Source organism: Cygnus olor, chromosome 16 (assembly GCF_009769625.2).
Source record: "Cygnus olor isolate bCygOlo1 chromosome 16, bCygOlo1.pri.v2, whole genome shotgun sequence".
NCBI lineage: Eukaryota > Metazoa > Chordata > Aves > Anseriformes > Anatidae > Cygnus > Cygnus olor.
In genome coordinates, this window is record NC_049184.1 from 6,904,600 (window position 1) to 6,930,964 (window position 26,365).

The 26,365-nt window shown below is 38.2% G+C and overlaps 1 protein-coding gene and 1 long non-coding RNA gene across 3 annotated transcripts in view; one reads left to right on the forward strand and one right to left on the reverse strand.

The window, feature by feature from the left end:
• LOC121079007 overlaps positions 1-26,365 on the forward strand; it is a 65,131-nt gene that overhangs the window by 35,138 nt on the left and 3,628 nt on the right. Inside the window, exon 6 of the long non-coding RNA XR_005824826.1 lies at positions 11,099-11,206. This is a non-coding gene — a long non-coding RNA (uncharacterized LOC121079007). The remainder of the gene's footprint in view (positions 1-11,098; positions 11,207-26,365) is intronic.
• Positions 14,201-26,365, reverse strand: part of PREX1 (phosphatidylinositol-3,4,5-trisphosphate dependent Rac exchange factor 1) — a 172,406-nt gene continuing 160,241 nt past the window's right edge. For both annotated transcript variants that reach the window (XM_040575794.1, XM_040575795.1), the window contains exons 34-40: positions 26,026-26,169; positions 25,250-25,364; positions 24,733-24,799; positions 23,808-23,995; positions 23,031-23,133; positions 22,409-22,476; positions 14,201-20,412 (exon numbers count right to left, since the gene is read on the reverse strand). In XM_040575794.1, coding sequence (XP_040431728.1) covers positions 20,370-20,412; positions 22,409-22,476; positions 23,031-23,133; positions 23,808-23,995; positions 24,733-24,799; positions 25,250-25,364; positions 26,026-26,169 — 728 coding nt within the window. In that variant the 3' untranslated portion in view covers positions 14,201-20,369. The remainder of the gene's footprint in view (positions 20,413-22,408; positions 22,477-23,030; positions 23,134-23,807; positions 23,996-24,732; positions 24,800-25,249; positions 25,365-26,025; positions 26,170-26,365) is intronic.

Here is a 26,365-nt window from a genome sequence, read left to right on the forward strand (position 1 = left end):
CTAGGGCTAGGTGAGAAGACAGATCGGGAAATATTTATGCAGATGGGAGGGCTGTACTTGGGCTAGGACACTGATCATATAAAACTGCAATTACTCTGACATTAACTGGAATGAGAATTATGGAGGGACTTAGGAAGCTGAATCTATGTTTATTGACAGATTTATTTATTTATTTATTTATTTAAATCCTGCATCTTGACAACCAACAAGGTTAGAAGCCATCTGGAAAAAGTTGCAGTAGTTAAGTGAAGGGACACGTTTGCTGATGCCAGTGCTCAGGTTGGAATAATATTAGCTGAAAGATAGAAGGGAAGGAAATTGATGTTGAGATTGAGCATGATTCTGATTTCGAGATGTGGGAAACTCTGTGTTCTACTGTGCTATTGGAGCTGTTAGTCTGTGAGGAATTGGATGACATATCCAGTAAAAAAAAGTTAGGGTGTACTGTCTATGGGGCTTCAACCGTAGATGCTATAACCTTGAAGGGACTGAAATGTAGATGTCTGGGGGATATGGAAGTAGGTAATGCCAGTCTGAAAAAAGACAACACGAGGAGCTGGTTTGTCTGGGGTGGTGTCAGTAGGAGTTTAGACTGACAAGGCAGGGATAGATACTCTTTCTACAAGAATCAGATGACAGCAGAATCATGCTGAGAGCTCAGCCAGACCACTGAAATAATTGCACATACCAATAGAAATTAAAGTGGCAAAGATGCAAAGAAGGTCCTATTCTGACAGTCCCGACTTACGTAATCTATCCTGCAGAAGTCTTAAAATCCGCAAGAAGTAATTTACAGAAAGACCTTTGCCTTTTCTTTCATTGACACACCATTGTTGACTAACTTGTGGTGTATTATTTGTAATGATGTAATGAATATTTGATGTAAAAAATATTTCTCATGAGAGCTTCTGTGAGCTGTTTGCCAGGAATGTTCATCAGTACTTTTGAAACGTTAACTCTTTCGACAGGACAAGGGGGGAATGTGATGTTCGTCCACTCATTCTGCCAGATTCTCTGTTGGAAAAAATCAGCATATATCTTTTGGATTGAGATTAATGGGGCAGCATTAATTATACCACACAGGGATCTGTCATGGTAGTTTAACTAATTTATAACTCTTACATTTCCAGAATAAATACGGTTTTGGAATGTCGTTATCAGTAATACCTTCTAATAACTACACCAGATTCACTATATCTTTCAGCAGTCCTGCGTGGATATTCCCTCTGTAGAATATTTATAGATCCTGAGCAAAATGAGGGAAATTAACACATTTTCCAAAGATCTCTTTTGTGTGCATATGCATTTTTCAGGCCAGAGAATAGGAGTTTGCAGCAAATGGCAGCTCCAGGAAAGATGTGAGGAGGGTGAAGCATTGGCCAAAACTGAGGCAGAAGAGGACTTACAGAAGACACCCAGGACATACTGTAAGGACAACACAATAATTGATGGGATCTATCTGTAAAATTGCAATGGGAGAGGAAGAATACGACACAAAGGGGCAGAGAGGAGTGTCACTAAGCTACATGTCTAGAGTCAAAGCTCTGGTACAAGAATATTGCACATTTTGTTGTGGAGGTGCCTGGGGAAAGGTGGTTGCTTCTGCGTGCTTCAGTTCTTTCTTGCGTACAAGCTTGAGCCTGTTTCCACAAATAACATTGGCATACAGCTGCTGAATGCCAGCTAGAAATGTGCGGTGTTCTTTTTGTAATATGCAGATGTGATTAGTGCTAAAAATAATACCTAGCTGAAAGCTCTGCGAGCTGTATATTTTTTCAATAATTTGCCTTTCTTTTAGACACCAAAGAAATAGTGAAAATAGCCACAGAAACAAGAAAAAGAGCTTATCTATATTTCTTCCATGATCTGCGGTGTAATTTTTCCTTAGCTCTCACAGTCATTTTCTGTATTTCTTCCCCCGCCCCTAACTGCCTCGTGTGCATTTCTGAGTCTCAAAGTGAGTTACTGCCATCTTCTGGTCCAGTGAGACAGAAGTCCCAAAACACCTCCCCGGGGCTGGGCGTTCCCCTGGCCCCTGCCAGCAGGGAGTTCCCATAGGGTCCCCGTGTGTTCCCTGCAGGCCATTTATCTGACTATTCAGAGAAAAAAGGGATGCTTAACTCATCGTACGTTGGAAGCCTGGTCCTAGGGGTCCAGACTAGTCTGAGATTTGTACATGGTTCCATCATTGGCTTCATATGTGAGAGGAGACAAGTCAATTATCTGTTCTATAAAAGGAGGACAATTTATGCATTCTTTCATTAGACAATATCTGAGACTTCTTCAACAATACCCCTTGTGTTACAGGTCAACAATACTATCTTTGTGTTACAGATAAACATAAATTGTGTTATCCCTTTCTGTAAAATCTGTACATTTGTTTTTGCTTCCCACAGTCACCTTTTCAGAATATGTTATTCATGAGCTTAAAAATCAGTTCGGGTGAACAGCTAAAGACAAAGCTGAAGGTCGTCGGCTCCTCTCAACTAGTCATATATTGCCAGTAAATGCCTTATGCTTTTGTACTGCTTAAATAATATTCCTGCTACTTCATGTGAGAGGGGATAAAGTGATTGCCTTTGATTTATCGGGATTTATCAGGATCATTTCTATAAGGCATTCTGGTTTTCCTCAGAATCTAATCTTTGGTGTGATAGCATCTACAGTCTTCACCAGAAAAATTCTGGCGTCTATGTAAACCAGCTTAAATATTTGTTTGGAATTATCATCTCTTATTTTTTGTCCTCCAATACATTGCTTTCATTGTGACCTCAGAGTTCACAGACAGAAATTGAAAGAAGCATGGAAGTACAGCCACCTTTGGAGTGAATCTGCCAGCTCATAAAATATAGAGATTGCTCTCCTAAATGCTTGTATGCATTATATATTGTAGTGTCTGGAACAGACTAACAGGTAAGGAGGCAAATGTAGAAAGTATGACTTAAGCATTTTGAGAGTTTGGCTTACATTTTCTAAGAGAATCCTTAAAGAATGAGACCAGAGGCCTGCAGCCATGCACAGCATTTGATGTAACATTTAAATCCATTGTGCTTGCTCACATTCTTTCTGCACTCTAATTCCACATCTGCATGCAAGAGTATGTTTTCCCATAAGTTGACACCTTCTCAAGAAAAAGATTAGGAGCAACATTTAATCTTATTTATATTTATTCATAATTTCCATTTATATTTACAATGAAGTGCAATAGTCTTTTCCTCTTCATCATGTAATCTGTGGGACTTCCAGGATAAAGGGCTTTGTGTTTAATGGTTTTCATGTTCTTACTTCTTAAAAAGCACAGAGTAATTTATGGACATTCTTTTACATACTCAGCAGGCCTCTGCTCATCCCATTAACTATATCTAGTAAATAAATGATCTCCGAGCATTTTGTTATGCCCTGAAGAAGCACATGTTTATATCATACGTATTAGCCAAATGTTCCATAATGCAGGAAAAAAATAAGAATATGTGAAAACAAATGCAGCAGAACAGATGATTGTAAAGAGCCTATCACCAGGAAATTCATTTAGAAGAAATCAAACCTGACCCTGGTAAGTTTGATGTTTTTTTCATTATTACCTTCAATGGACATGCAAGATGAATGCAGATTAAGGTTTTGACCTGTCTTTAATATAAAGCCTGACAACAGCAGACAGCAAAGCAGGAATGGTAGCAGATTTAATCATGGATTTCACCCACATTCATCAGACCAGCAGGGCACTCATTTCAGAGACTCATAAGATTATTCTTTTCCCCCTGTGAAATCTTCTTGCTGCTTTCTGGTTCACTGACAGCATCTAAAGATATGTTCTGATCTGATGTGATGCAGCTAACAAAGGAACTCTCTCTGGAAGTCATCAATTATAGACTTTGCAAAAGATTTCACTTCTAACCTAGTAATTGATCTTTAAACTCACTTCAAAAACAAACCCTAGCCAACCTTGCTGAGCTGGGAGTCAGTGAAAGATTGTACTTGTTTTCGTGTTCTGTTCCACAGCACCCTGCTTTTCTGTTGGTCAAAGGTTGAAACCAGTGAAGACAGCAAAGGTTTTCATCCTAATCGTTTTCATCCTTTAAGTTTACTGTCAAGTTTACTTTTCTAAGACTCCAAACAGTATGGGGCCATCACATACAGTATACTCCACAGTGTTCCTTTCTACCGGAGAGTCATTATTATAATCTTTTTACAGGGTTCTTCACCTAGCTGAACTTCTTTCCCCTCATCTCCTCTCATCTCCTTCTCCCTCCTCACCCCTTCTCTCCCTTCAACTTTCCCCTCCCATCCCTGAGCTATAAAATTGAAGGCCATATCTCTGTCCAAAAGACGGTGGGTATTACCAGAGAGTTTTCACCCTGCCTTTGGTGACGGCTCCTCTCTCCATGAGCTGAGCTGGCGGGGTAGGTTAGCTGTGTGCTCATTGTGCTTCTTGTCACAAAGTCAGCCCACAGTTACCCAACAGCACATATTCCACCCTTCAGCGGTGGGATGAAGTGGGCCCTCCAGCTTCACTCTGGTGCAGATGAGAAATGCCTTCTGGAACTGTTTGTTCAGATGTGGGCCCTGAGCTGCAGCAGAGGGGCAGTAGTAAGCCCCTGGCAACAGCGAAGTCTTTCACTGCCAGCAGCCTTCTTCACAGTAACTAAAGTGCCTCTGACTGCATCCATCAGCTGGCCACCAGCAAACTCTTCTCTTTGGTACAGCATCTGGGTCCAGAGTGCCAGAAAGCTGACTACCAGATTTTACTGAAGTGCCTCTGAGTGAAGTTGCACAAGATGGAGAAGCCAGTACAGCAGCTCATTGCTGCTGAAAGGACAGCCTGCTTCCCCCGCTCCTCACTCCCTGCTTTCCTCTTTCTCCTTGTACTGATGCACTGAACCTTGCTGTGAGCTGATTCAGCGCGCTAACTGAGCAGGAAACACACCACTGAAAGAATAAATGTCTTTCTGCTGAGTTAGCAAGTTGAATAAGCTCACAGAAAAGTCTGATGAGTGCCAAAACTGGCACAGGACAGGGCAAGAGCTGTGCAGCTGGACCTCTCCTTGTTGGCTGCAGCAGCCTCTCTCCCTGTACACCATGTACCCGTGCTCTTAGTCAGGCAACCAACCCATTTGACCTTACATTTCAGCATACATTAAATGCAGCATCTAGAATCAAATTAAAGGGTTTTCAGGGAACTGAGTGAAATGAACAGAATCTGTTGGTTTCTGTAGAAGTTTTGTTTAGGGAAATACTAAACAAGAGCTAAGGCTTTCAGTGGTACAGCCTGTTGCAGGATATGCCAATCATGTGGGTGGATGCCAAACTCTATCTTCTCTCATATGTAGAAAGTGATGATATTTTCCCTTGTACTGACTATACTTTCCCTGCTTTCAGTGGAGATGCATTTTAAAAAGAGTTAGTCAAAAGATTTTTAGTCTAAAATACTGTTGATTGGACTCATCTGTAGGATTAAGTATTGATTCTTCACCAGCAATTTTAATTTTTATATCAAATGATCATTCTCCCTGGAAGAAGGCTGAGTTAAACAGGAAAAAATGTATCCTGGGAGGGTTTTTGAAGCAATCATCTCTTACGGTATTTTTCAATCAGGAAATGAAAGAATGTTTCTGTCTGCTCTTTGACAGTCCCATGCCCTTCACTGTTTTGTAGAAAGGGGAAAAAAAAAAACAACAGGTGATTAAAACATAACATACCCGTTTAACCCTGCTTTTTCTGAGACTTTTAACATTCTCATTTTTTGTTACAAGAGCTGATGAACTGTAAGTGATTGGTACGAGAGAGAATAGATTGTGCACTTAGCCCTACCGTCTGACTTAGTTAATCTTCCAAAATGCAATTTATTCTGACTGGTAACTGTAGCGAGTTTAATGGAACACAGGGTTAAAGGGGGAAACTGGAAACAAATGCTCTCTATCTAAAGGCCAATCAATAACTGAATAGTTTGACAATCTCAAACCTTTGTCACTTTAATGTAATTGGAGTGTATGGAGAAGACATTACATTTCAGCACCTACTAGCATCAGCCTCCACTATTGGTGATAGCACTCTGAATGCGTTCAAGTCGTCCTGCTGTAATAATGTGAAAGGAGTGGGAGTAGAGGCTTGTGTTGTCTTTTAAATCTATTTTGAGGGATTTTGTAGTTCTACACAGATTGCAGTTTGCTGTGTATATTGGTTTTGGGACACACGTGGAACCTCTCAGTATGTTTTAAGATTTTTATGGGCTGGTATGTCTAAAACTAATGAGGCTGAACATGTTTGAAGCTAGTTATGGGGGCTCTCTCTAGCAGTTCATCATCTGTGGTTTCTCCAGATGAGCAAGTGGGGAAAAAAAAGTAATATTACTGGAGGGATATTATGCAACAAATCATGTGAATGGCATCATGTGCAAAAAGATATGAACGTTGAAATTCATTTTTAATAATCGCCCTTAATAGTGATCGTTCAGTTGTATCGATCAGAAATAGCTTTCTAAAAACAATTTCCTGTGACTGCTGGCATGTTTGCTTCTTTCTCATATTAATAAGTGGGAAAATTCATTTGGGGGAGGAGACTGGGAGAGAGTCCCTTCATTTCCTCTGGCTTTCAGAGGTAAGAAACAATTTCACATCTGTTTGAGTGTCTCTCAAGTGCAGTAAATAATGTGGCTGGGAGGACCAGTTTAAGGCAGTTACAACTACCTTACCTGTTTTGTCATTACAGGGTCTGGTGAACCTCCTTCCACCCTCACTACACAGAAAAGCCATGTTCCTTTTGTATATTTGTTTTGGAAAGTTCATTATTTTGTGTGTTTGTGTCAATGGCTATATGGATTATTCCTGTGAATATGATGGACTAGATTCAATGTCCTACTGACAAAATCAGCCAATTTTCCCCAGAGGAGGAAACTGAATATTTACTCTTTTCTCTCTTTAGGGGATCCAACTACCCCAGGCAGCTCTGAAAACATAACCTAGAATTCTTAATGTGTGTTCCTTTCAGCTTTATATATAGACAGCATAATTGTAAAGAGATATTTGATATTTCTTTGCTTAATAGCTTTTTTTAGTTTTAATTCCTCACCCCCTGCCTTCTTGCAAACTCTGATGATGCAAATTTCAGATTCATATCTAATACAGAATTAATTTGGAAGAATGCATGTGCCCTTTTATGACTTTCCTTGAACGTGAATCCAGAAGTACATTTTCAACTGCAATAAAAACTTGCACAGTTTTAACTGCCAGCTAGTATTTGGCTGTTCTGGGAGGAGAAAAAGCGTACATGGCCTGTGTGCTGACCACCAGGGACTTCCTGCATGCCTTGAGCAAGGTCGCTTGGCCCAGCAGAAAAGGTTTCAGTCTGGGGAGGACATGAATCTTGCTCCCTCCTTTCCTATATTGACATGGACATGTCATTACTTTCTCTGTATTTCATTTCTCCACATGCAGAGATAGATAAAGCTATTTACCAGGCAGTAAATGTACAGCCTCTGTACTTGCTGACACAGAGCTATGTTGAAATTCTAGCTTTAATTCCACTACTACTTGGAAATTTGGGAGGTTTCTTGGAACCTTTGTCAAAGAGACATACTAAGTGGTATTGTGGCTACTTGTCATAAATTCTTTCCACCTGCATACTTCTATGTCTGAAAAAGCCTGTTATTTCACTTAAAACCAGTAGGATTTTTACTTACTGCTGCTAAATACTGATATTTCCATGAGATTTAATGTATTTTACAATTTTATGAGTAGCTATGAATAAAAGCTACCTAGTAATGAGGAATGAAGCTAAAGGTATGTAGTCTCCTATGGCTTTTTCTTCATCGCTCTGAGACCAGATTTTGATAGCTGAGGCAGTTTCTGAACAGTGATTCTGACTTTTTTTAGTGGGGGAAAAATAATTAAAGGAAACTCACCTGACAGAAGAAGCCCAGAGCTTCATAACAAGAAGCTTTCTGTGGAGAGAGGAAGGGCAGGAGGAACAGTCAGTAGAATTTGAAAGGGAGGCTGGTTTGGTGGTCAGGGGGAGGCTGGCTCCTGTGACGGGGATTTCCTTTGGTGCTGCGCAGAAACTTTGCACACGGCACTGGGCCTGTCACTTGCGAGCAGCCTCAAGGTTCTTCAGAAGCATTTGGCGGCCTAAACCAGAAGAATAATTCTTGTAGTATTCTCAGGTGTGTCATGGAATTAATAAGGTTTCCTGCTATATTTTCTCATCCTTTCCTAACAATTCTGTTGTTCTGGTTTCCTTATGATTGCCTCAGAGCACAGAACTAATGATTCCATGGAGTGGGGCACAAAAACTCAAGAGATTTTCCAGAGCTTGGATATCAAATTTAAAGCCTGACAGTACATCCAATATCTAATTCTTTTTTTCAGTGACCAATACATGACACTTACTGATGTTGAATTTTAGTTCCCATTTAATCACTTCAGCCACTCACTCCTATAAACATTTTCTGCAGCTCTTTTCAACTACCTTTGGATTTTGTTACCCTAAATAACATTTTGTCGTTTGCATTTTTCTCACGAGACTCTTTACCCCTTTATTTTTAAAATCATTGGTGAACAAGTCCTGGCAGATACCAACACAGATCCAAGCATGTTGATGGTCATCCTCATCCTGTGTGAAAACTGCCATTTGGTTCTTGTCTTTCAACAGATTTTCATGCAGTTGGAATTACATCTCAGAGATCTTGTTCTCATTTTCTGTCTGTACAGTGGGTAAATAGTACTAATACTTCATAGGGATGCTGTGGAGATAAATGTATTTGAAGATTATTGCAAACTAGTCAGAAACTTCTGTCAGAGGGGGGCCAGATGTGATGAGTGCTCACTGGCAACCCAGAGCCAACAGCCCATCAGATGAGGAGCTGGACCCCTCTAGGCCTGGGGCTAGAGGTGCAGCCGTAGTAGACAAGGAAGGAAAATGTTTATTCCACTGTGAGTTTGAGCCAAGGCACACACTGACTGCTAATGCTAGAGATCTGTTGGTGAATAAGGATTGGTTGGTACAAGAAGCAGGTGTGAAAACCCCAAAGATACTGAATGAACAGTTGGGAAACTTCTGTTCTGAACTTTGTAATTAGCTCCGCTTTATAAAAGCAGGTTAATCACAGCCGTGGTCTAGGCTGCATCTCAGAACCCAAGTGTAATTCTCTAATGAGAAATTTTAATAAATGCGATCCATAAAGCACTTCTGGCTAATAACATTATCCTGGCTCCTCCTATTTATCTCCATCTGTTAAACTGCTTTAAAAGGCAATTAAATCATCCTTTAAAGTTAGAATGCGTTAAAAGGTAAAAAATACTTCAGATAGTTTCCTATCTCTCCTTCCCATGTAAACAAGTCTTTTAGATAGCTGAATTGATGTTGTGCTATTAGTAAGAGAGTGCGTGATCATTTGTGAGGTTCTGTTCTGTATAGATAGGCAAAAAGTAGACTATCTGTTGGGGATCGTTTGGTCCACACTGTTAAAAAAAATTGAAAACTATTACTTTAGTAAATGCAAATCTATGCTGCTGTGCTTGGGTTATATGTGCTGTTTAGCATTGTGATTCTGCTGAATTTATGGAAACTACGCTTGATTTGCACCAAATAGGCAACAGAAATAAGGCCCAAGGTTTGTTGTTCCTTTCAGCAGGACACCTTAGCTGTTGTACCGGCTATAAAACTGCTTATTATTTCACACAACTTTAATAAAAAAAACCCTGAAAAATAAAGTAGAGCTGAGTTCATAGGGGATCACAGATAAATGATGCATCCTTTCCAAATCACTCTTTCCAAGCAATGTATTCATATGATAGCTTCATTAACTTTGGTGCAATAATTTGCAGATAAATTCCATCCAAAAAAGAAGCAAGTATTCAAGCACTGCTAATAATGTGAATTAGATTTTTGCACATTAAAAATGTGATAAAGCCATACTAATTATTTTTAATTATCTCGAGATAAAAATACGTCACTCATGTAAGTAATTATGTAAGTAATTTAAACCTGATTAAATAATAATGATTCCTTGCTCATTGCCTTCAAAGTGCTTATAACCAAATTTAATTTTAAGCAGGATCAAGAAAATAATCACTTGATTCAAGCATTAATTACTAATTTTAATTCTAATTCATTAAAAACAGGCCTATTTTTTGCAGACTCTGGAGGGCATTAATTGACATTTTGCAAAATGAGTCATTATTTTGGCATGGCGAAGTATTTTTCAAATGGTGGATCATGACTACCAGAAGGGATTGTGAAAGAGCTCCAAGGGAGCTTCGACTTCTTAGAAAAAACAGCCCTATTTAGCAGCAGTGCTCTTCCTCCAGGTTGTGACTGGAGAAGGAGTTGTAACTCAGCTGGTCACGTTAGTCAGGGAGCTCCTAACTACCTTTAATTACTGGCAGCAGGGGAGCAAGCAGGAGATAAACTGGCCTAAAGCAAACAGCTTTATCAAGACCAACTGGTACAAAGTAGGAGACAGAATAAGTCAGTTTAGAAGTGTAAAAATCAGGAGTTTAATAAAACTTCACTTCCAGTCAAGTTGGAAATGGATATATAATGTGAGCAGTTCATTCAGGACTTGGTTCTAGAAAGTGTAGCCTTGCTTATGTAGGACTTCTTTTTTTGTTAGTCGTGGTGGGGTTTTCTGTTTGTCTACCTAACCTCCTCTGTTAGGAAGTGCCTACAACACCCTTCAAAAGAATTGCTGATTAAACTTTTGGATTACAAATTCCTTTGGGAAAGGATTACCTTTTTGATATGTAACTGTAAATAGTTTAGCCTAATGGCTATGTGATCCTATGTGATCAATTAAGAAAAATTACATTAACATGGCAGTAATTTATCTTATAGTAGATTTTAAGCCCCATTGGGATTAGTGTAACTGTTGTGTAATGCACTGAACAGTACAACCTATAGGTTTCACTGCTCATTTCTACAGCTAATTCAGGAGCTCATTTTTGCTCACTCAAATTATATGCTGTGTAAGTCCCAAATGATCAGAACTCCTCATAAGGGATTTGACCAACATTTCATCGACCTTACTTTTGAGAATGTTTCCTGATGTTCAGCTTACATTTTTTACACTTAGCAATTTCATCCTTCTCATGCTTTTTCTTCTCAGAGAACTCATCTTAATCAAAGATCTGGACACAGCTTCTGCTATTGAAAATCAACAGGACTACAGTTTGACAAGTAATCATTTCAACTCTGAATGAAAACCAGCAAAAAGGTAATTTCTTGCTCTTTTTGTTCTATATAAAAGGTATTATTTTGTACTGACTTAAAATGCTGTCAGCCATTCACCAGACCTCAGGATAAGGAGAACATAACTGCAAATAGAACCTGAGATACTCAATGCAGCAAACCCATTGTCCACACATCATCTTTCTCTGCATATGTGTAATGACCTGAATAGAGAAAAAAAACAATTTTATTGAGTGTGTAGTGATCGGTGGATGAGCCTATACAAGACAGACAGGCATTTATTTTAATGGAAAACTATTTGTAAGATGAAAACGATTAAGTCACTGAAGAAAACTCCCAGCCTATTAATGAGCACAGGACAACAATTAAAAAAAAAAAAAAGAAAAACACTGAAGATTGAGGCCATATGTCATCTGTAGCAAAAAATTGCCTAGCATAATATAGTGCATAGGTGGAGACTGGGCACAGGCAAGTATTGTGTCTTCCTTCCAAAATTTCCTCCTGTATACTTGTGCCCCCAGGAGGTGGGCAGCCCCTGGCAGATGTAATATCTGGTTCTGCCTACTGTGGAAGTTTGGAAGCAAATGGTCTCGGGGGTGCCCTGCTCCTGATCTGGGTGGGCTGCAGCTGCCTCCCTGCTGCTGTCACAGCAGCTGCGGAGCTGGGGGCAGACAGCAAGCACAGCACAGCTTCTCAGCAGGCCTTCAGCACTGTTCCTTTGGCACACTCAACAGCAGCAGCAGCATGCCCCTGCATAAACTGCTGTTACCAGTAGCTGTACAAGGAAAAAGGGTTGTCAGAAACCTTCTAGAAATTGTTCTGATTGCTCTGAACTGGGGTTATTTACTCTTTTGTCGGGTTGATCTAATAAGACAGACTTCTTTACATCACTTCTGTGCAAGTCATAGGTGTGGCTAGTACTGGTACTACTAATAAAAGGTACTACTAGTACAAGCTCTCATTTTTAAGCTTCCCTGGTGGTATTTGTTCTTTGTTCAAGACATCTTATGAATTCAGGCTAGTGAAATGCTATTAGGATTCCAAGGCAAAGAACTGGCACAGTCACAGTCTCTGCCCCTCGCTTCTGAACTGTAACATGAAAAAACTCAGACATTTTTAGTTCATCTCTAGCAAGCAAGCAGATAATTCCTTTGCCAGTGACCAGCTGATTGCCCAGGTGACTGGGATCAAATGAGAAAGCAAGCTGGTCAAATTCACCAGGGAAAAGAAAAGGAACTTCATAAAAACTGATGCTGATTAAGTAGGAAATGTAGTTGAAGAGGGAGAGGGCTCTTAGATTGATGAACATCGGACTAGGAATCTTAATGCAGATCTGTAAGATTACTTCAGTGTACCTTTCATGATCTGTATTACTCTCAGAAGGAAAGTTTACTAGTTGAGTTCTCTGTTCCTTAATTTCAATTCCTAATGCCCATTTACCTTAATTTTCCTTTTCTTACTATGTAGGCTCTTTCTATAAAAATAGCCTCTGAAACAGAATAAGATCTCTCAAAACTTGAGTGACCACACTGCATAACTTGTTAGTGACAGAGGACAGACGTGCACCAACTTCCTCATTCTTTGACAGCTGTCATTTTCTGTAGTATAAAATACTGCTTGGACAACTCATTATTTATTGCTTCTATCTATGGCATGTTGACTTAGTTCGTTTTTCTTTGGTTTCTGTCCCAGCGTCATATATTCAACCGTTGTAAGGCTGAAATGTGTCTCTAGGTCAGGAGTTGCTGAACCAGCAGCACACCTTTAATTTTCTTGCAAGTGCAATGGAAGTCAAACCATTGTAAAAACTAGAAGCTTGTGCTTGCTTTGTAATATTCAGGCTTCTAGACTTGGAGGACGTAGAGAATTCGCCAGTGTAATTTTGTATAAGAACCAAAAACCTAACCTAGCTCACCATGCAATAATGGGATGAAACAGATATTCTTTTTTAGGGCAAAGGAAGCCCCAAACAAAACTGTTCTTGAATCTGGCTTTGACAATGTTTCTTTTTATTACTACAAAGAGAAGGAAGCCCAAGTCACTGTATCTTGATCAGAGGCACCACTGAAAGGATTAACTCTTATGTTACTCTCTTCTTTCTTGGAAACCTATTGAATGCTTTCAGGTGTGCAGATTTTTTTGTCTGCAGTAAGTTCTTTCAGAGAACAGAATCTCTGCCTAAATGCAAGCCCCTAGATAGACAGGAAAATGGCAAGAGTTCCCATGTCAGAGATAGCTGAGACACTCAGCTTGCCAGTGCTATCAGAGGCATTTAGGAGTAGAATAAGGTGATGTGGTGAGGCTGGCTGGCTGTCCAGAACTTCCTCGTGCAAACTGCTGGATTGCCAGGCATTTGATGCAGTACATACACCATGGAAAATAATAAATGTCACCCATTTTGATATTCTGAGTAAGTGTCAGAACATGTAATTCTGAGTTTAGTGCTCTGAGGGAAGACTCAGGATCGTTCTTGGTTTCAGGGTCAAAGAAAGTTTTAGATGCTCAGTTGTGGGAATAAAAGGCAGCAATGCATTGTCCTGGTTCCAGTTTTTGTCTTTCTTTTTGCAGAGGAAGGGAAAGAGATCTAGTTCCTTAGTCTATGACCTATGAAGACAGAATACAGTTTGCAGACAGCAGGAAAGAGCTCTTTTAATTGTCCCACGTCCCACAAAACAAAATGGACTTGACCTCAAATACAGTTTTCCATTTACTTTCTCACTCTTCATGAAGTCCAAATGTCTCTGCTTAAACAAGCAATAGCCCAAGTAATTTTAAAAACCCAACAGAAATGTTCCTCATTCAGGTATCTTTCAACCATCCAAACCCAAGAGGAGTGCTCTGAATCCTGTCTGATAGAAGACCCATCATTATGACCATCTGGGCAGTGTTTTCTGAGTGACTTTTGATTTCAACTCTGACAGACACAGAGCATACAGTATACCAAACACACACACACAGGAGTAATACCAAAATGACAACATGGATTAGACAATACAACACAAAAAGTTGAACAAATTATATTAAGACTTTTATCTTAATGCAGGATACACATGCTTAGTTAAAAATACAGAACATGAAGAAAAATATAACACTCTATTAGTATACTAGAATCCCTCGAACATAACTGGAAAAAAACTCTCAAATATTCTGTACATTTTTTTCTTTTTACAAAACATTTGAAAATGCCAGTCCAATGAACTGATATAAAAATATCATCTCAGAACATTTTCCTAAAACCACGTAAAGGTCTGTTTTATGCAAAAACATACTGTACAACTTGTGTCACTTCAGCATTTCCCCTCTGCCCAGATGAGGTAATTGATCTTAGGTGCAAAATGAGCTGTAAATGCAATAACATTGTATCAGTCTTGTTCCTGTAGTTGATCATCAGTTATCTTTCAAAAGCCTTTTAAATTTGGTCTAACCTATTGTCAGATTAGTGTGGCCATTGCTACCCTTAGTAACAAGACTAAAAATAAAGCCTTTCAAAAGTCCTCTGTCCTCTGCAATGTGTTACGTATTCTATACTTGCTGTACTAGTGCAGTGACTTTCATCTTGCGGGCTTATCTCATCTAGACACAGCCGCGAAAGGTTAACTATGAAAACCAAACCTGTTATTCTAAGATAATTGGGTCCTTTGTCTTTAAATCAGCACTGAAGCCAGGGTAGCCTTGAGAATAAAAACGAGTAACCTAGTCAACTGATAGGGGTACAGGTAGTAACTAATTTTTCTTCTGGTACACTTGATTGATTGCAACAGTGAATCAGAGCCTGATTCTCACAGTATATAGAAACACTGAGAATTAGTAGGACCTGAAATAAACCATATTATATGCATGCCAAACTGTGCAAGAGAAGAAACAGGCTTAACAGGGACTATTTGGAAATCCAAAATGAATAGCCTATTGCCAAGACCATTTTTTAAAAAGATTATTGATTTAACATTCACTTATGTTCTGAATTCTGATATTCATCAAATCAAAAATAGTGGCAGCTGCTGATAAGGAGCCTGAAAAAACTTCATACATAAATGTGTTTTTTTGTCCTAAAGGAAAACAGGTATGTTAAAGTAGGTTCCCTGATGGTGTGCATAAATATATGGTACTTGATTCCTGAAATAGAGCAGAATGACTGCATGAAAAATATACTCAGTTGTCTTTCCTCTAACCAAGTGCTGTCAAATAATATACCTATGGGAATTAAATGCAGAGGTTTCTTTGTGTCTTTGTGATGCTTATCCCATTTTTCTATCCATCTTCCTGTTTTTAAAGTCACTAGAACTATATTATATTATATATGTAAAGCACTCCCTGTTTTCAAAACAGCTTACAACTCCCAGTTTTGAAAACAGGTTACAGTTTTTCTCCTTGTACTCTTCACAGTACAGTGGTAAGAAAATAGTTCCCCAGTTCCCTCCCCAAACTGAAGCAGGAAGGAAAAGTGAATTGGTCATTACAGCAAAGGAGGTTAGTTGGGAACAGTGAGACAGAGACCTCAGAAAGCCATGGTTTAAGGGCACTAGAAGGTCTTCCGTTTATACTAAGTAGAAAGACCCCCCTTTAGTGATGAAGTGTAGTGATGCTGTGACAGTACCATCAAACCTGCTGTTACACCATGGTATTAAATAGAAAACAGAAAGGATTTCTGCGTACAGAGATGGCTCAGAGCCCAGTGGCACGACAATGGTTTCTCAGTGCTAATCAAAGCCAGGGCTCTCACACTACATACAGAGCAGAAAAAGAGTGCTGTTTCTTCCTCATTAAGATAAATAACTACTGCAGGTTTGTCTTACTTTGAACCTTGTATTCTAACACTGTAGGTCTACACTATACTTACTAGTTTTATATACAAATTGTACTGGATAATTTGATTAATCTCTGATACCTTATCAGCAAGCCTATGCGCTATGCTTTTGTGAATAAGATAGCTTCATGAGCTGTTTAAGTTTGTATTGTTCTTTTTTCCCCTTTTGCCATTGACCAATGACCAGGTGTTTAGTAGCTGTGCTAGACACTTGTAATGCCAAGCAGTATGACAGATTGCACTATGTGCACTGTTAGGGAGCCAGGAGTGTTTCAAATTATTTTTACATTGAAATTCTTGTTGTTTTTCACTTAGTGTTTTATATCCTAAATCACTTCAGACCCATGAAATAATTAACACTGAAAATATTCCCAAATAGCAGAGCAGTGAGCTTTTAGCACCACATACTAATAAGAAAATGTGATGGAAGCAAAAAGATCTGCCAGAGCCCAGGTGAATCTTTCTTTTCAATATTTTCTATTCTGAAAGGACCTGTTGAGACATCTGTCTGAATCTGTGGCTTCTCATCTAAAAGTTCTACTAGTTCAGTCTGCAAATAAGTACTGGCATTTGAAAACGTCTAATGCTAAAAGACTGCTAGGCCTGGACTTCAAGCTTTCTGCTTTGCAAATGCCATGGACAAAACAGGGCAGAGCGGGGCCTGTTTCCGGCTTCTGTCACAGACACATACAGAGCACACAGCCTTTACTGACCCACCCAGAGAGGCTCTCCTGTTACTCTAAGCACCGCTGCTTACAGGTTTTTATAAGCTTTGTAAGCATCTTTGTAAAAGTGCTGGGGTTTTGTTTTGTTGTTGTTAGCTTTTTGTTTGCCTTTTTTTTTTTTTTTCAGATTCTGATTGGAAAAGTTTTCTAAGGTTCAAAACAGTTCTCAGCTAGTATTTATCCTCAACTGTTTGTATTCCTTCTTCTCTGTGTGGCTATATTTAGGTTTAGACTGAACTGCCTTTACTTTTCTTACAATTACCTTCTTATAAAGACATCAGATATACTGTACCTCAGGCTAAAGAACTCAAGCTCTTCTACTCTTAATTGCAGACTTGTACCCACTTTACTGATACCATTTTAGTGTCTTTTCTCAACATTTAGCCACTGTAATCTCACTTAATTATTTGGTCACTATAACTGTACGTGGCTGTCCAGCTAGGAGCCCACCAGGCCTTTGCACAGTGGCTTGAATACTTCTCAAATGGAAATCTGTCTCCTGGTGCACGCTGAGCTTTTATGATAATTGTATTGAATCTAAGTCATCTTCTGACAATCTCTATAACCAAGGTCCTTTTATTTTCAGTTAACATGAAATATAGCAAAATACTTTGTTTAATCTTCGACTGCATGTGCTAGCATCTGTACTATATAATTTCATCTCAGTCAATTACTTGTCTTCCAGGGCTATCTTTGTGTGTGTCCTAAACCTTCTCTAAATTAGTGCCAAATCAACCCCAGTCTGGTAGCACGTGTGCTTCCGTGACTAATGAAAACGTTAAATCTGTTCAGTTACAAAACTGAAATGTAAGAAATTCCACTTGCAACCCCCACCCAACCCCCACTTTCTTTTCAGTGTTTCCTTCTCTCCTTTAGCCAGCTGCTCACACACCTCATAATCATGCTGCTAGTTTCCATTTTCTCCATCTCAACTAAGTTTTCCACATGGCAATGTATCAGACGCTTCAGCTCTATGAAATCCCCACTTGCTCAGTTGTGGCAGGCCTGATTCTTATTTTGCTTTTAGCTGTGGAAATTCTGCAGACCTAATCCGCTCTTTTAACTTGCAGGTTCATTTGTGCATTGCCTGTTTTTTGTCTTTTTCCTATTTCAATCTGTTTTTTCCAGCCCTGGATTCCAACATTGCAATTTTACAGCATCAAAACAGTTTTTCTTTTCTCCTTTAATATGAAGTCTGCAGTAAAACCACATCTGTAGCCGCACTGCACAAACAGGAAGTGTTTAGCACTGTGCTGCCAGCTTGAGCTGGTATCAAAAACTACTTTTCCCTTACAGCTTGAACTTCTCACCGCTCCATACAAATATCAGATAGAACTTAAAATGTTAAATAGAACTTAAACAGTAAGGAAATAAAGGGTATAACAGAAAAATAAGATCATATCTTCTTTCCTTATAATATAAATCAACTTTTAATAATAAAAATACTTCTATCATGTTTTCAGTGAGAATAACATGTACATTTCAATGTAAAACAGTGCACAGTGTAAATGCCCTTAGATGCTCTTCTATGCATCTTTAACGTCTACAATGACTGCATAAATGTGGGCAAGGATCCTCACCAGGCTGTACAGATTGCTGCAGTTCCACTGAACGGAGCTGATGTAGACAAAGTGAGGATCTTGGCATATGTGTTCTTTTTGCTTTTAGGTGTTCCTACAGTCCTTATTTTGATAATATTAAGTAGATTTTAAGTTGAGAATTCAGTAGAGAAACATCCATTTTTTCTTCAAACAGCAAAGGCCGAGAATAACTCTTGCAAAGTTGACCAAAAAAATGAGAAAGTGCATTGAAATTATGCTTTGCTCATCTTACTGCAGTACAAAATGGTTACTCTAGTAACAAACCCCTGTATCTGACAGCTGGCTAATGATGGGTTGCCCTAGTTCCCTGCAACAGGTTACTCTAAGTCAGAGGAAATAATTGAGAGATCAAACAAAAGACATTCCTTCCCCAAAATGATTTCAGTCTGTGAGTCATGAAGAAAATACTTTAAAGAATCAGAAACAAGGTTCAGAACAAGCTGCATCCCCAAACTTGTCATAAGCTGTTTTGTGATGATGTGTAAATTAAAAAATTAAAAGACCTTCATATTCAAAGTGAAAGGGTCTGATTTTAATTTAAGATTTGAATTGGTTGGGATGTTAATAAAATAAAACTAACCCAGCTAAAACACAAACAACCTCAGAAATAATAATAATAAAATTCCAAAAAAAAAAAAACACCTTTCATCTTCTAGAATACACATCACTGCAAAGCGCTTCTGGATCTCCTAACAATGAACTGTTTTAAATGAGACTGTGGAGGAACAGAGGAATGGTAAATATCCTATACACCTGCCCACTGACACCTGCCTACAATTGAAATTTGTTAGGGATGGGTGATCATATTAAGGCACTCACTCCAAGAGAACGCTATTTCTGTCCTGAGACTGCTGACATGTTTCAATTAGTTTCAGCCAGTAATTTGGAAAAAAATTACTGTGCTTAGGATAATACTGACAGAATGGAGAACAATTTTTCAAACAAGAAAAAATAAAGTACATTATATACATGATTCCTTTTTTTCTTTTAACTTAAAGCATCCCTAATACATCTTAATAACTGTATTAAAGATTACTTAAATATTGAAAGATTTTAAATAATGTAGATTTCTTTTCAGTAAACTGGGAGTAGCTGTGTAATTGCCAGCATATTGGTCCCATTTTAAACAATATAATTTTTATTTAAATCTTGTATATATAATAACATGATCCAAAACACATATTCCACTCCACATAAATAAGTATAGTTCTTCTGACTGGTTTTAAAAACTACATCTGTTCAAATAATCAGATTATAAGACTGTACTTTTCCTTTGTAAAGTTTCCTTTAAAATCTTTCACTCCAATCTCTCCCCTTATATACCACTGTATTTCCAGAGCACATAATAGGGCATTAGTAAAAAGAGTTAATCCAAAACCTGAAAGCTACAGTAAGTAAATGAAGTAAGTGTGAGAAGTATTATGGAATGTATACTCTGCAGCATAGATTGGTTCTCACTGGGCTGAAGTGGAAAATGACTCCAGAAGAAATTCTTTCTGTTCGTATCTCAATAAACCATAGATTGTGCTATTTTATTGTTCCAAAGTGCAGGTCAGTACATTAAAAAGTGGTGTTTGTGAAGCTACTGCTCAAGGCCACTGACCAAAATGATGCTGGCAATTAAATGGATGCCAGATACAGTACAGGGTGAGAGAGAGGCGTCTTTCTGGATTTTCTTAACCAATCCATACCTTTAAGTCCACAACTTTTAGGTGGCAGCACAAACAAGTCATCAGTAAAACTGCGCTTTCTTGATGCGTAATTGTCATTTTTCCAGGCATCTAGCAAATGGCAATAACATCCCTTTTAGTTCTGTGATCTTTGTTTTAAGAATTTCTTCGAGAAGTCAAAGCGATACAAGAATCCCTGTATGTACTGCAGGAGTTCAAAGGCAGATTCTTGGTGCCTGGATTCAGCACGTTCACCTCCGACTACATCAGAGCACCATCTCTTCCTCTCGTTTCAGCGCTGTCAGCGTTAGTTAGCGTGGGTCCTCAGACAGGGCTGCTTGTTGTTGAATGTTTGAATGATGCCACAACGCAGGTGCCTCTCTCACTTTTATAAATCCCCATCTGTAGGTGGCTGGCACAACCTGTAGAGTCTTTAAGGCAGATTAAGAGTATGTTATTAAATGTCATAGGAACGATAACACACAGTTACTGGCATAGTATACTAGAGTTAGCTTTTTCCTTACCATTCTGCAAGCTTTATAAGTAATCCAATACCAAGGATTCCACTAGTCTTATTTTTCATAATTGCAAATATAAAAGTGTTACTAGTGATTTATTAACTACATTATTTACCATCATTGTTTAAATACTACTTGAGACATTCCATCACTCCTTTTTAACTTTGGCCCAATTCAGGTCTTCAGCAATCCCTTTCTTTTTCTATTTCTTTTCTTTTAAACCAGCTGGGGTTTAATGGTGATTGTTTGTGGTAGTCTTTTCTACATTATATTTGAATAAAATCAAGGTAACCTTTCTAGACTGCTACTCTAGAATTTGACAAATCTTGAAAGATGATACTGAGAACTGAAGTTAATTCACCAGATCTTCCTTTAACTTTGCTCAGTTTTATTTCAAATTATGATGATAGAACCCAGTAGGAACATATATTTGAGCTTTATTACCCTGAAATAATCCAAGCAAATAGTCCTGGAATTTGTCATTGTAATCTAGCATGTATGCCAAAACAGAGAAATGGCTCATTTTTGTTTGTAAAGCTGTTCATTTTTAAACATAGCATGTTGTTATAGTCATAAAAATGGAACCTAAGTAATGTAGGTCATTAACAAGGCAAAATAAGCATGCTGACAGAATGCTGATGTGTGACACTGGGAACATGGTAGAGAAGCCAACCCAGACTATTGTTTTATTCCTTTTTGAAATAACAATTACAACCTAACAGAAGGATAAGGTTGTAAATGCCCAATATTTTTCCCTTTAAGGTCTCTGAAAAAAATAAACCAAAGGCAGACTGCTACAGTAAGCACCATGACAGTCTCTAAAATTTAAAGTAATTTCCTATAAACATTTTGAGGGGCAGATAGCTCTGTCTGAAGGGATGGCAAAGACTTTACTAGATCTTTTCTGATGCCAATTCCTGCATGCTGGAACTGTTTTGCTTGCTTCATGTAAACGATGCCATTAACAAGAATAGAGGCAGAAATTACTCTGATATTTGTACAAACTGATTCTGTGCAAATATTCATCTAAATCATGGGGATTTGTTATGACCATTGTGTGAAAATGCTGTGGTATACTTTATTAAAGATTATTCTCTTCTCTCCGACATAATGCATTTGGAGTAAATAGGCCAAAAAGATACTTCTCTTAAAAATAAAGACGCTCTTAGAAAGTATCCTGTAAAGAGAGGTGCTGAACATCTCTAGCTCCCATTAGGTGCAGTAGGATTACAAACGTACAGTGCTTTCCGAAATCGTGTTCTAGACAAAAACAACATACATAACCCTGGGCAACCAGGGTATTTCTTAGAGCTGCATTACTGTATGGTTGGCTACCCAGGGAAGTGCTGGAGTCCCCATCCCTGGAAGTCTTTAAGAGACATCTGGACATGGCACTAAGGGATGTGGTTTTAGTGATGGGACTCAGTAGGTCAGGTTGGACTTCTGATGATCTTGAAGGTCTTTTCCAACCTAGATGATTCTCTGCCATAAATACAGTCAAGATATTCTAAGCACACAAAAGGACTGCAGCCAAAGTACTAGCTTATGAATTATCTTTGCATATCTACAGTCAGATGTGCCATTCAGGATTTTTTTCTCAGCATTCCACAGATGGCTGTCAATCGCTACCTTTTCCAACTCATAGCAACGGTCCAATAAAGACTTTTCTCTGTTCAGTGATACTTTATTTAGAAAATGCAGAAACCTTTGAAGTTAATGATTTGCCAGTTATAACAGGCAAAGCTTATTAAGCTACAGAGCAGTTTAGTACAGTGAGAAAGAAGAACTTTTTTTTTCTTTTTTCTGCTATTACTACTAAGGAGATATTTGGTTAGAATAGGAACTCCACAACTGATACAGGAACATAAAACAAGCACTCAGATAACATGCATAATACATAATAACTTACCGGGGCGCACATGGTGGCATTTGGTCCATCACTTTCAGATTCTTGGCAGAGATTTCAACCCTTGGTCCCTAAAGAAACAGAATTTATGGTACTGACAATATTGATAAAGCATCTCATCCTTAGGGGAAAATATTATAATGGGACTATGTTTTCTATTTGAGAATCCATTAACTACCTCTAGAAGATTTGGAATCCACTGGGTACATACATTAGTCATCTGCGTTTACTTAAAAGATGAAATTAATCCCAAAGCACTTTACAAGCACTGCTGTCTACCACTAGGGAGTTTCTACAGTTTAACACTGATTGAGACTTTTGCTTTTTGTATTTACAGAAATTGTCTTAAATATACTTGATAGTCTCTACTTTCTAACCATGAAGGCACACACTTTAACTAATGTGCACTAAGGCATATATTTTAATTGCTGTAATGGCTGTACATGCAAAAGTTAGTTTGTTGTGTCAGAGATGTAAAGCTGTTCAGACATTAATAGAAGTTTGGCTATATGAGTTTGTACTGCACAAAATACAGTGCCATAGGGAAATAAATTCGCGTTTGTACTGTGATAGTACAGGAATTAAACTGGTGGTTTGCCACAGACACACACATCCAAATACTTACTTGCTTTCGCATGATGTCTGTAGCTTGCATGATACACTTGGGCAGAAGTCCATGACTTCGAGCCAGTATGGCTGCTTGCTCCAGGGACACACTCAGTGTACTTCTGAACATGGGAACAGGAGAGAGAAAATCAAAGATTATATTTTAAAATGTACATATAGGTATGTATAGGACACTTACCAGTTACGTATGTATTCTATTAGCTATTTTTTTATATTTAAAACTTAACTTTTTTAGTTACTAAACTATAATGTAAGCTTAGTCCTGCATTTGCAGTCTCTTTACACTTAGATTCTGCAATTGTTTTAGTCTGCAGCATCATTACCACAAGCCAATGTTTCATTGCTCTTCTGCATGACGTCATGTAAGCATATTCACAAACAAATCTTTTCTTTACTCACTTGAAGAACAGTGGTGTGTTTAGAACCAATGCTTGCACACACCAAGATTATACAGCTATTTCTGAGCAACTTCCCACATTTTCAGTGTGTATTGAAGGTGATATTGACTGAAAGTTATATGCAATGAGCTCACTTAGTGAATTGCATCGGTTGATGCACTGAAACAAAGTTTACGTGTCAAAACTAGCTATTAACACAAGTATTAAAACTCATAACCTACCCTAAAATAAAGATGGCAGTAGGTTTAGATCCTTATTATATTCACTTAGCATCTACCTTTGTATTGATTTGAACAGAATCATATATATTGCTCAAATCTCTAGAAAAGACAAAAATTTTAATCACAGCAGTAACATTTCGGCTTTTTTAATCTCACCTCTGCATTCCAGTGCCACACATAGTAATCTGACAGGCTCCAAGTCGGTAGCAGAGCTCGGAGGATATAGGTAGCAGGCCAGCTCCTGATATGTTACTGCTTGAGTATCCTGACTGGGTGGGTTTTGTATTAATGAAAGACTTCATCAACCTGCAAAGCTCATCCATTGCATTAATGGGACGAATAAGCTAAACAAAGCAATAAAACAACAACACATCAGTGACACGTTTACTCCTTCAGTTATAAAGATATTTACAATTATTTATCCTGTGTCTCAGCACAGGACCTTAAATCTACACAAGAGTAACTGCTGTGCAGTAGTAACTATTTAGAACGTACATGAACTTTAGAAGTAGAAAAATACAAATGATGACTTAGGTTTGGGGCAATTTTTTGCCATTACCACGAATCACATAGCTTGTTTACAACGCATATTACAATTACAAATTTTCTGATTTGTCTTCACTGCAGTATTACTTACTGCCTTACAGGCAAATATTCACGTCATCTGCCCCAGTTAGCCTGCCTTTGGATGAGATGCTGGGAAGAACTATTGTCCTGTTGTTTTCTTCTATAATTGTGAACAAAACCTAACTTGTAAACTGAATGTTTGTTCATTTTTATACATCTGTGGGAGAGAAGAATTAATTCATTCTGTCTAACATCTAACCTTATTTAGCAGAGGCAATCAGCATGATATGGAGTCTTACTAGTGCCTAAGCTAAGGATTATGTTTCCTCTAGGTAACCGCATTTTCTTCAAACAAAAAAAACTGTAGCTAAGCTCCAGAGAAATTCACATCACTTCTTTAGAGCAGGGAACTTTTTTAAAATTATGTTTGGGTTTGTACAGGTGTACCATATGGGTATCCCATGACTGGGGTTTTAGAGACTGGCTCATGAAGAAATAAAACAAATAACAATACCTGATCAATCTTCACTGCGGTAGTATTGGAATCGGTGGGCAAGTTTGATCTCTCTAGATAAAATGTCCTGCAAAAAGGCCAGCAAGGACTACGTTAGTGATTCTCATTTCAAGCATATATGTGTACTGTCTTGTACAAAACGTCTGAGAAGACTATGATAGAAGTCTTGTACTTCAAGATCTGCCTCCTTATTGAAACATTTTGATTGCAGAAATTTATATAGTCTGTACTGAAATACTCCAAAAATCCTTTCTTATATAATGTTAGCCCTGTGCAAAATTCTGAAGTCAAATTAGATGGGAATTTCATTCTGTACAGTGCACTACTTCAGAACAAGCTTAGCTGTGGGAAGAAAATTAACAGGTTTCTCACAAAATGAGGATCTCCTCATTTGTACAAGAATCCTATTTGTACAGGAAATCATCAAGGGTGGGATCTCTTTTTCATGAGTTTTAATGTCGTTAGCAAGGAGCACTCTTTTCAATGTCTTTTAAAGGAAAAGAGAAGTGTGAAATACCTGAGTTTACGGTAGTATTGCTGCACTTTTTCAAGAGAGAGACCATTAATTTGCTGGGGAAGTTCTTCCAGCGGTGAACCAGCTGGTTGTAATTGCCCCTCCATACTCTCCAGAGCTGAAAAAGAAAACATTTAGCTAAGACATTATTAAGTTAAATGCAAATGTAGAATGTTATTAGTTTTCCTGTTATTTATTTATTTATCTCTACATCATCTCACTGCTCTGCACATGACTGTTAGATCATGTCAAGGTTAATTCTGTTACTGCATAAATTTAATGAATTTCCCAGTATGAGAATGCAGTGGTATAAAGGTGAGCTTCACAGAAAGCAGTTCTGTCTAACAATAATTACTGCCCATTCATAGACCCTTGATGGATATTTTGGTGTGAATGTTTCTTATCTAGTCAATATTCCTTTGTTTCCAACTCAGATAATTCTGTCATGGTGTATGCTCTTAAAAATACTTGTTTGTACCCAGGAACATCTCTTGATACCATACTAGATAAGACTGTCCATATAGCCCAATATGTCTTTGTGACCTGAAGCTTTGCAGGAGGGCATAAAAAAGCCCCAAGCAGGCATATCTTGTTCTCATGACTGTGTTCTATTCTAATCTCCACCAATCCCCAGATCTTCCCAGAATACAACTATCTGCTTCTTAAATATGTCTATTTTTCAGCTGCATTATGTTAAGAGTTTCATGGTCATTCTTTATTTTGAATCTTTTAATCTCGTCTATTAGCTTATTTTTCTCAAGAAAGCTTTTTATAGATACCTTTTGTAAATAGCACCGTGTGTAGTTTCAAGCTTCCCCCATTCTGAAACCGAGAAGGCAGTTTGGAGAAGTAGTAGCTGTCAAGATAAAAGATAACCTTCAAGGACTGACGACTTCCTTCGATGTGGTAGAAGACATGAGTATCTGCAGAAATAAAGATAAAACAGTTGCTGTATTACCACAGCAGGCCAAATCTGAAACCATTGCTGCCTGAGTTTGTTAGATAATCTAATGACATTTCACATCTCTGCCATTAGATGAATATGGGAGAACCTTTACTGAGAGAAAACAGGTTCTGAAAGATTATCCTTAAAAGATGCAGCTAGCATGATGTTTGATG